The 11,982-nt window shown below is 31.0% G+C and overlaps 1 protein-coding gene across 1 annotated transcript; it reads right to left on the minus strand.

The window, feature by feature from the left end:
* Nucleotides 1-2,608: 2,608 nt before the first annotated feature.
* LOC145628027 (uncharacterized) lies at nucleotides 2,609-11,727 on the minus strand. The gene is made up of 5 exons (XM_081680357.1): nucleotides 11,582-11,727; nucleotides 11,234-11,540; nucleotides 9,924-11,121; nucleotides 9,541-9,805; nucleotides 2,609-2,669 (listed from the first exon to the last, which is right to left on the minus strand). The coding sequence occupies exons 1-5, from the start codon at nucleotides 11,725-11,727 to the stop codon at nucleotides 2,609-2,611; spliced, it is 1,977 nt and encodes a 658-aa protein (XP_081536483.1).
* Between the last annotated feature and the right edge of the window lie 255 nt (nucleotides 11,728-11,982).

Here is an 11,982-nt window from a genome sequence, read left to right on the forward strand (position 1 = left end):
TATAACTAAAATAAGTTCTAATAAGGATTAATATATAAGTTCAGATAAGTTTAGATAAGTTAAGATAAGTTATAATAAGATCAGATAAGTAAAAATCAGGTGAATAGAACACACCCCAGCCCTAAGGGATGCATATAATAAACATTTAATATACTTCCTTTTTTCGGTATTATTTTAGAAATTTATCGACAATTCACAAGTAAATCGGTGTAATAAATGTGTAGTTATTGCTAATTCTTTTCATTTTTAGCTTCTTATATGCAGCCCTAAGGGCATCATATATCTTTTTCCAAATAAAAATTATTTTAATAATTTTCCTTTACTATATAATATTTGAATAAGTGAAGAGAACAACAAGACCTTAATTGACTTTAATTTCACTTATTTCATGAACAAATATATTTATATAACAGATAATAATTTTTGATAAGTTATTATAATAATTAATAAGGAATATGCAAAAAAGAAATTGGGGCAAAACTAAAAATGGTCGGGGATCTGAACTTTCTCTTACCATACGCCATGAGTATTTGTTCTCATTCTGATGATTGATTTTCATTTTATCATCAAATGACAAATAAAAATTAATCTTGGGTTAGTTGGGTGTAAGGTACACCTGGGTGTATATAATAAATTCTATCCTAATGGGGTGTCAATTTATGGTGGTATTTTAGAATAATTTAATTGTTTTTTTTTTTTTTTTGGTGCACTAGAATAATTTAATTAAATGCATAGTAGTTGTAATTTAAATCGTAGGGAGTACCTAGTTAGAAATTTTTTTTTTATTTTTTTTTATTTTATTTATTTATTTTTTTTTCTGGGCTATTGATCTGATCTTGTTTCATGTAAGGATACATATTCATTTCTACTAAACTCTAATATGATGTCTTATATTGATATTTTCGTAGTTTGTGTTGGAAGTTCTTGATATAAAATAAGAGAGTTGGGGATAAACAAGAGAGAGAGAAAAACAAATGAAAGGGGAAAATTCCACATTGGTTGGGGGGGAAAGGTTTTTTCCTTGTTTTTATATTGTAGTGTCCTAACACTACTTAGTTGAGTGAGTGGGAGTTAAGTGTTACTCCACACACACACGCGCGCCGAGCCGGGTCGGGTCGGGTCTTGGGGAATGCGCGGGCGTGGGTCCTTGTTATCTTTTTGGAGAAATTTTATTTCCTTTCCTTTGTTAAATAGAATATTCTTTTTTTTGTCTGTTGGGAATATTCTTTTCTGGCTGTTGGGATTAAGGAATTAAGTCAGTCATTAATCCCTTGATTATAGCTGACTGATTAATTCCTTGTCTCTTGCTTCCGTTGTTGACTGGTTGAATGAATCTGATCGTTTTCTTAGCTAGATTCGTCCCTCGTTTTACGTTTCATGTCTCCCTTCTACTGCCTATATATACTCGTTGCTTCACACAATACAACCAGTTATCTCTCTTCTCTCAAATTATCTAAACACGAGTTTCTTCTGTTCTGTTTTCTGGGCAAGTATTTTGAGTTCCAGTCGGGTTTGTGAGTGCACATAAACTCCGGCGGCGTGCTTATCTTGGAGGGCGACCGCTTCTAGTCTACTGCACCGGGAGGTAGCGCAGAATCGTCTTTTAGGTCAGTGGTTCTTCACGACGCGGCTATTGTCACTTTGGTTCACGCATCAAGAGATAAGTAATTTATGTTTTATTGCTTAGTAGTTTAACAGTTTGAACACTTTCAATAATACAACGACATGCATCAATCTCTATAGAACTATTCGTAAACCATATATTCCCTAATTGTAATTTTTAGGAGAACATAATATCACACATAGATGGTGATGCAGATTGAGTATCAAAAAATTTCAGAGTCTAGATTAATATGTCTGTTCTATTCACCTTAAAAAAAATAATATTAAGTAAAAATAATATTAAGTAAAAATAATTTCAGTTCAGTAAAAATAATTTCAGTTCAGTAAAATTCAGATTTCTCAAAGAAGAATTATAATAGAAAATCAGTAAAAATAATTTCAGTTCAGTAAAAATAATTTCAGTTTAGTAAAAATAATTTCAGCTTAGTAAAAATAATTTCAGTTCAGCAAAAATTAAGGTAAAGAGAACGGGGCCTTAGTTCGAGTGAATCGAATTGGTTTAAAAGATAAAAATTTATTGAATTAGGTTTAACGTAATTGAGAAGAACATAATATCACAAATAACAATTAACAAATACATACTTCTTATATTCTCTAATCTCTATTACTAATCTCTATAATACGTTGTAGATACAAAAAAAAAAAAAAAAAAAAAAAAAAAAAAAAAATAATAATAATAATAATAATAAGACTCCGATAAATATTAGGTAAAATGATTATGATTAACCCTTAAGGAGTCTGATAATTGGAGTGTATTATTGTTAGACGAAATCGATTATTGCCTCAATTAATAGAAGTCCTAGTTGGTTGAACTTAGGCGTAACGATAATGTATTTTTATGGGTTAGATATTTTAGTTTTTATTAATTTTCTCAGTAAAAACAAAATATCATACTGTTTAAAACTCATTATAAAAATGAAATCATACAGTATTTCGTATAAAAATAATTGTTGAATCTCGTGAACACCGTAGTTGACTTGTCTTCTTAAATTTTGTCTCCTCCCAAGTTTGCAGTCTCCATCCTTCCCGCCATTAACACTTTGCCACTATGATGAATTCATACAATTACAGAGTTAAGTTTTATTTTTTAATCAGATCAAATTATTTTAATTTTCTAAGATTGAATTTTTATAGGTTTAATAATCTAACAAAAAAAACAAGGTGTTGACTAATTTCATGTGGTAAAAATAATATCTCTAAGTAATATAAAAATATTATATTTGAAAAATATAAATCAAGACAAACTTAGTAGAATTAAACATGACTATGACATGTTTTTTTCAGATTATTTTCAGTTCAGTTTAGCTCCAATGAGTTCAATTCAGTTCAGTTCACTTCAGTCAATCAGAACAGACCTTATGTCTTCCATTACAAAACATTTATAGGTAGTAAAGATTATATCATGCGTGAATGGTATATATATATATAAGATGATGGCTAAGATAAGATAATATAAGATGATGGCTAATTTAATAGCTCAAATAAGATAAAAAAAAAAAAAAAAAGAACTACTAAAAGTCAATTATTGGCAACTTCTCAATACAATGCAAATATTAAACACTCCTAAATTAATGACATCGCTTTTGAATTGTTCTCGAATAATTTTAGATGTCTTTAGATCGTTCTTGATAGAGTTCTGTTGATATATGGTAGTGAAATAAAGTGATATAATGGTAACATGTAGGCAATTCTATATCTTGGATTATAGGTTTTATTACTACATATTAACCTTCAATTACAATTTAAAGCTTCTTTTTGTCCCTTACTATAAAGGTTACGGAAAAAAATATTAGAAAATTAAACCTTATTAAAGTAAATTTTGTAATAATAGCTCTTATATACTTTGGAAGTATAATGTTTGCATTGTATGTAATAAATAATATACTCATCACCCATGGCAAATCAAATACGGAGTAACATTTTCCTTGTAGTGAGGTTGACTTTATGTGAGTTTGCAGCACTAACTCTTTTGTAAGTTTGTAACTTATATACGTAGTATTTCCAATTTGTTATTTTAGGATGTTTAGTTTTTTAACTCTTTATTTAGATATACTTTGAATAGTATCCGGCCTTATGGAATAAAATATGTGCACCCAATAAAGAGCATCAAATTTGTTTTATCATTTCAATTAAGTCTTGTTAGGAATTGACAATTTTAATTTCATTTACCTATTTTTAATCTTTAATAATATTCTTTTCGTTCTTATTAGTATCTCTTTTATAAAAGTTACTACATACGAGTATTAGAGTTACAAAATTTACATGATATATATTGGCAGTTGTACTATGAACATTCTTTTTAAAACATGCTAAATAATTATAATCATAATTGGCATAGTTCAGTAAGTCTTAATTCTTTTGGATGAGCATATAAAACTCAATTCTTAGATTATTTTCTCTAATCAATATTTATATGGTTACGATAAGAATCATATCATGTTGACAAAATCAATAAATCAATAAGTAAGATATGTATTCATATTTTTCTTCATAAAATATATATTTTGGTGCTTATATGCCATATGGTATTGAACTTAGTTAATTATGTTTGTATGTCAGCATATAACTCTTAAAGTACATTGGATGACAATTTGTTGGTAGAAATTAGAGTATTTTGATTTGTGGAATCAGAAAAATTATGCCAATGTTTGGGATATGATTGACCTCTATTACTGTTCCACTTTAAATGTTTGTGATCATTATAGTATATTATATTCTTAATTTCTTACTACAACAATACTTTATGACTAAATAAACTTTTAAAATGTATTATTAGTACATTGTTGGAACCACCGTACCCTAACCTATTACACAAACTTTTAGAAAATATTATTAGTACATACATTGCTCCAATCGATCAATGACTATGATCCCAAGCAAAAACAATTTTCAATTGTCAATAAAATGATTCTAAAAACAAGTACGTTCTCATCGTATAATATATTGTTAAGTCATGTGAACAACAACATAGTTGACTTGTACCTCCTTAATTATAATCTTCCTGTTGTCCTAACTAACCATATTATGATAAAAACGAGCTAATATCCGTTTATTCTTGGACAATCTGAAAAATCTATTACATAAATTCGACTCAATTAGATTTAAATTTTCAGAAGGAAATTAAATATGGTTTTAGATTAGATCAAGGAAATTTAGTTGCAGATTATCTGGTTTTAATAGGACATTAGACAAATTTGTAAATTTGTAAGTTTTCTTCAATTCTGTTTAATAAGTTAGATTTTGATTTTGAGACAAGACGAATAAAACCTTTTCAACCTTAATATTTTGTGTCCAATTTTGTCCATTAGTATTTTTTTTCAGGTAATAAAACCAAAACATCACAACTATTATAGGCCACCCAATATAATAGGAGTACTATATAGTATATATCCTTTCAAAAGACATTTCAGATCAACTGTACTAATTTACTAATTAAGCATGTTACAATATGTCCACGTGGAAAATTTTACTTGCATGATTGCATCCTACATTTCTTTATTTTAAAATCTATTCCTCTTGACCCTAATAACACCTGTAACCCTAATTATAGTCAAAGCTTAATATCATTATGAAACATAAAATTCAATTACTACCTTTGTCAATTATTATGTGCAAGGTGCAACAAAGGGGTATTATTTGTGAGACCTAAAATATTCTTTTGTTATACATAATAACTAGCCTTTTGGCCCGTTCGATGCACGGGTTCTTATCTAGGTTATTTCATATGTAGGTATGTTTTTCAATAGTTGAAATTTTTGATATGAAATACGAAGTAATTGTTTCATTGCTAAAACTTAAAAGGAAAAAAAGAATGAGGATAGAACTGTGGAAAAAGATAAAGGAATTTAGATACGTATATATACATGAAGATTGTAGGATATGAAATGACATATTGGTTTAAGTTATATTTTAAGTTTATTAGTTGAAAAGACAATTTTTATATAATTCAATTCATATGTTTATGTGATGTATATTAATTGGTTCAACTTTATTTTATTATGATGGAAATGAAACACTTCATTTTCTTAATTGAATTTGCAAGTTATAGAATGTATAAAGACTTAAACAAAAAAATCAAAAGGGGTGACATGTGTCATATGTGGTAGTGAGTGACTTGTAATGACATGTGTCATATGAAAAATTATGGTTTGTGTTTTTAAATACTAATAAAGTATAGAAGTATAGATTAGCGGAGGTAGCATATAAAGTGAAATATAATTTAACAATCTTTTACATGATTATACTCGTATTTGTTTTTCTATATATTAATAAATATATTTTTAAATTCATCAATAATTTAATAGTTAAAACATTACATTTAAGGTGAAAGCTACTGAATAAATCCCTCGTGAACATGGGCATTATTTATTAAACTAGTTAAAAAATAAAGTATTAACACATTTTCATATTTTTATTAGTATTAGTTTTAAATTGCTGAAAGTGCATAATTTGGTTTTTTTTAATAATAATAATTTTATGTAATGATGACTAGGTGTATTGTTTTGATTAATTAATCGTTGAAGAGGCTTTTCATCAAATTGGATACTCATAAAACGAGCTAGGATGTGTCTGTTCACATTTACTGAACTGAACTGAACTGATTGGAGCTGAACTAACTGAACTGAGCTGAGTTGAAATGAATATTTTATGAGAGAGGGAAATTAGGAGCTGAACTGAACTGAACTGGTTGGAGCTAAGCTGAACTGATTAGAGCTGAACTGAACTGAAATTAAGTAAATGTGAACAAACCCGTAAGCATAAATTAGAGACCATCTAAAAGAGAGTACTCCGTAATTAATTTTAGGCCAAACTTGTTATTTTAATTTTTAATTTTTTATATCGTTTTAGGTCAATTACCCTTAACAAAAGTAGTCTTTATATACAAATCGTGTAGTTAAATGATAGGTGAGATTGATTTCCTTTTTTTTTTTTTTTTTTTTGGGGGGGGGGGGGGAGAGGGAATTGGTAGATGATGCAAATAGTTAATTTCAAATGAAAATATTACAAAAAGGAGTCTAAGGAATCTGTTACAAAAGAGATCGATATAGACCACCGACCAATTGCATGAACAAATGGACAACCAGTCTAATAAAAGAAATTTGTTACAAATGTTAAATTTTCAGTTCTTATCACTTTTGTGAAACAACATATACAAATAATACAATAGAAGTAATAGAACAATAGTCAACAGTTCTTATCTATATACTTCGTATTGTGTAAGGCGGTTCGAGTTATAATTTTTTTTTTTTTTTACTAATCTTAGGATTATATTAGTCAGTCTGTTTTCTTAAGGATTACACTTATTTCAATTCATCATTATTTGTAATATTAAACTTTTATTTTCGACGAAATATTAGAGTACACTTTAATATCGTATCTCCCTTTGTGATTTTTTTTAAACATGTCTCTCTTTATCGTTATTACTATTTTCATCTAACTTTTTTTAATAGTATGTTAACTTCATTACCTTTTCTTACAATTATAATTTTTAATACCTCAACTATACCATTTAGATTTTAATATAATAATGTCAATTCAATAATATCTTAAATCTACGTGACAGGTTAAAAAGTTGAGATAACATAATGAGGATTTGCAAAGCCAAGTAAAGAAATTGGTGTGTCATGACATCAATTTGAAAGCACTAACTTAAACAATAATTCGGCAAACAAGAGTATTTATTGTATTTATAGAATCATTTTCAAATATTGATACATCACTATAAATACAATTAAGAATTTGGAAGTCGATGAAAGAGTTAAGGAATTAAGAAAAATATATATACTATTTATTCAAGAATATATATTTATCTATTTATACTATATATTAAAAGCGTTTTAAAAAGACTTGTGTATGTGCCAAATTATATGAATGATTATAATCTAAATTATGAGGTTCAAATTTTGGACTATAAATAAAACTTTTACTCCATATGTATTTATAAAATACAATACACTACAAGAAAATTGGCTTTTCATAGCGATTATATTGTAGCGATTGTACATTCGCTACAATATGCTACAATATGCAAGTATGTTTGTGAAATAATTAAGGAAATCGTATCATTTTACAATCGCCATGGTTTTCCCATATAAAATCGATACGGAAAACATAATAATACATATCCGCACTAATTTTGCACATTTATAAAATTATGAGAAATCGTATCATTTATAATCGCCACTAAATCCTAAAAATCGATACAAAAAGCATTTTCTACACTAGATATATAAATATTGTTTGACAAAGAATACATAAATTTGTCATAGTTTATTGGTGAAACATTTAATATAAGAGTTTGAGGTTGCATGTTCGAATCTTGTAAAGATCATATGTATGATTTTTTTTTTTTGGAAGAAAATGAGTTCAACATTTATAGCGATTATAATTGCTACTATAATCACCACGATTGGATGTAGTTTTTCGTATCGATTATTGAGGCCAACCCCAGCGATATGGAAAACCACTACTAAAGGCTAAGGCAACGGGGGATATTGTATCCAATGACCATTCGTTGGGAAAACTTTTTGTTGCAATTACAATCGATACTAAAGGTTAAAATAATCGCTACAAAAAGGTTATTTTCTTGTAGTGATAAACTTTAAGTATTTATACAAGATTTTCTTGGACTACCCACATGATTTAATTATATGTTTGAAATAACATATAACATATATGTTGTTTCATTATATACGAAGTATATTATTCATACCATTTTTAAGTTTTGACAACGTTTTCTTATGTATATCAAGTTATTTCAATCTTTGCATCTAAGATTACCCTTGAGCTCTGACACATGCCCTTTCTTTTTTAGTATATATAGCAATAAAGTTTGGACCCTTGGGATCTAGCATAGTAAATCTTTTGGTCTCAAATCATCAATCATTTGGTTGGAGGTGCTTTGGAATTGTTAGGGTTATGATTTTAATCAGCTTTAAATTAATTATATTTTTTCCTCACCAAAAGTGCAATTTATGTGGAGAAAAATAGAAAAGATGAAGCTAGAAGGATTCTCCAGCAAGTGAGTGAAAAGGATAATATAGAACAAACCATGGTCATTGAAGGATTTGGTATACATGGGTAGATAGGAGCAAGTTGAGCTCTCCAATAACAACATTTGTAAATATAAGTCGTGTGCCATTCAATAATATCGCCCTATTTGTAGCCACCTTAGTACCTTACCCATCTTTGTTGCTCTTGACACATAACAATTTTATGGTAATGTATTATTCCAATCAGCCAACAGCTCACAATAAGCTCCATAACTCACAACAACTCACTATATGAATATTGTCTCCAATATTCATAGTAGCAATACAAATATTCATTAATTAATATCTTAAGTCTTGTTATATTTGGTAAAAAAAAATACTATTGCTGATCGCCATCTTATTAAGAATGATTTTAGAGGTAATTAATAATAATAATAATAATAATAATAATAATAATAATAATAATAATAATAATAATAATACGGTACACAAACTTATATGGGTTAATAAATGTATACATATAACATTACAAGCAATACATGTACAATATTTCTGCAATATATATACAAAAATAGTAGCAATACAAATATTCATTAATTAATATCTTAAGTCTTGTTATATTTAGTAAAAAAATACTATTGTTGATCGCCATCTTGTTAAGAATGATTTTAGAGGTAATTAATAATAATAATAATAATGATAATAATAATAATAATAATAATAATAATAATAATAATATGTTACACAAATTTATATGGGTTAATAAATGTATACATGTAATATTACGAGCAATACATGTACAATATTTATGCAACATATATACATACATACACACACACACACACACACACACATACATACATACATACATATATGGTGGGAGCTATCATCTGCAAAGAACAAATGAGATATGGTAGGAGCTAACGGAGCCACTCGAATGCCATGAAGATGTCCTAACTCAACTGCCCTCGAAAGGAGGCCTGACAACGCTTCCGCACATAAAATAAACAAGTATGGGGATAGAGGATCACCTTGCCATAAACCCCTAAATGGAGTAAACTCCCCCGAAGGTGCCCCATTTATAAGAACCGAGAACGAGACCGTCGAGACACAATGCATCACTCTATCGATCCAACTCTCAGCAAACCCCATTTTCTCCATTACAGCTTTAACAAAAACCCCATTCCACCCTATCATACGCCTTTTCCATATCAAGCTTAAGAGCCAACAAACCACTTTCACTCTCTCAATTTTTCATATAATGGAATAGCTCAAAAGCAACCAGAATGTTATCCGTAATCAACCTACCTGGGATAAACGCACTCTGATTAATGGAATTAATCTCAGAGAGGAAAGTTTTTAGACGATTTGCTAAAACCGTAGTAATTAATTTATACACCACATTGCAAAGGCTTATGGGTCTATACTCAGTCATTTTATCCGGTTCCTTCTTTTTCGGGATAAGCACAATAAAGGTCTTATCAATCGTATCCGGCATCATATCACCATTAAGGACACTAATAACCAAAGAAGTATCAACAGGACCAACTATATGCCAATAAGTCTGAAAAAATAAAGGGCACATACCATCCGGACCCGGCGCCTTCAACGGGTGCATTTTCTTAAGAGCTTGAAGAACCTCTTCAGCCGAATAGGGAGCCGTTAGTCTTGCATTCATGTTCGCTGTAACTCTTTTATAAATTCCCACTAAAGCCGCAGCAAAATCAATCGGTTGTGAGGAAGTGAATAAGGTTCGAAAATAATCCTTTGCCACTGATTTTATATCCTCCTCCTCCACGTGCTTGACTCCGTCCTCAGTTAACAAAGAAGTGATGTGATTTTTACACCGACGCTGGGAGGCTTTACAGGGAAAAAAACTGGAATTGCGATCCCCATCCTTGAGCCAAAGAGCTCTCGATCTTTGTCTCCAATAAATCTCTTCTTGATGAAGCAACTTGCTAATATCCCTCACAACCTTCCTTCTCTCATTCACTTGGGCCTCCGACCTTCCCCCTCGATTCAAAACTCCCAGTCTTTTTCTTTTTCTCCTAATCTCCTTGAAAATTTTCCCGAACTCCTTATCACTCCAAAACCGCAACTCCTCCGCACAAGCAGCAATTTTATGATCAACAGACGCACCACCAAGTTGCCAAGCACTTTCAATAACCTCCTCGCAACCCTCATGCTCTATCCAAAGCTGCTCGAACCTAAAAATTCTCTCCCCCGATTTAGTAGTAACCTCATTCCCCTCATCCAACACTGGATTAATAGGAGAATGGTCGGACCATTCTCTTTCCAAGTGCAGTAATTTCACATATGGGAAGCAGCTCACCCACCTTTCACACGCCAAAGCCCTATCAAGACGGCAGTGCACATTGTCCTCCCTGCTTTGGCCATTGTCGTAAGTAAACTCATAGCTAGGAAAAGGAACATTAATGAGCTGACAAGCATCAATCACATCTCTGAAATTTCCTATTTGCCAAAGAGCTCTGTCTCGGCCCCCCTTCTTCTCAGATTCGGAGAGTATTTCATTAAAATCACCCAAGAAAACCCATGGAAAATCATTCCCCCCCAGCCAACTCAGTCAACAATCTTCACAAAAGATAGCGATTGGCAACCTCAGGCCACCCATAAAACCCCGTACATCTCCATTCCGAGGACCCCAAACCCTTCAGGACAGTAACATCAATATGATGTAAGGACATTGAGCGCAACTTGACATCAACCCCTTTCGCCCAAAGTAAAGCTACACCCTCCGATCTACCACAACTATCCACCGCAAGACCCTCATACCCTACTAGTTTACCCTTAATTTTAACAATCTCACCACTACTCAACTTCGTCTCCATTAAGAAAATAAGAGACAGGGCTTCTCTCCGTACTAAGTTTCGGAGATTATTAACTGCATCGGAGTTGCCCAAGCCCCTGCAGTTAATACTTAAAATACTCATTGAGCTTGGTAGGACTGCTCATCGACAGTCTCCGCCATTTGCCATCCATCAGTCGAGTTATTGTCATAAACAAAGTTTTTATTCACATTTTCCACTTCACCAATACTGTCATCACCCTCCCTGCCCCTCTTACCCAATAATTTGTCCTTATCAATCTCCATCCTCTTACTGCCACTTCAACCTTTTTCTTTCGCTAACTTTCTCCCTGCCTTTCCACCTCCCTTTTCCTTGGAAAGACTCCCACCTACTCCAATAAAAAAAGTAGGCTGCTCCCTTCCCACATCCCCCAACAACGCACCCTCCCCTTCTTCATTAACACAACCCCCCATCTTCCTCTCTCCCTCCCCCAAAATAAAATTGCAGCCCCTCGAACTCAATTGAGTCCCCCCCTAGTCGCCACATTCACAGCATCCAGC

This window comes from Chenopodium album, chromosome 4 (assembly GCF_948465745.1).
Source record: "Chenopodium album chromosome 4, dcCheAlbu1.1, whole genome shotgun sequence".
NCBI classification, from domain to species: domain Eukaryota; kingdom Viridiplantae; phylum Streptophyta; class Magnoliopsida; order Caryophyllales; family Amaranthaceae; genus Chenopodium; species Chenopodium album.

Bases quoted from the DNA above. Each gene is read 5' to 3' on its own strand.
- LOC145628027 (XM_081680357.1), bottom strand. From the start codon at position 11,727: ATGGAGATTGATAAGGACAAATTATTGGGTAAGAGGGGCAGGGAGGGT. The intron at 9,806-9,923 runs GTAGGTTGATTA...GGCGTATGATAG, and splicing joins TCAGAGTGCGTTTATCCCAG to GGTGGAATGGGGTTTTTGTT. The intron at 2,670-9,540 runs GTTAGCTCCTAC...AATTCATCATAG, and splicing joins CATGGCATTCGAGTGGCTCC to TGGCAAAGTGTTAATGGCGG.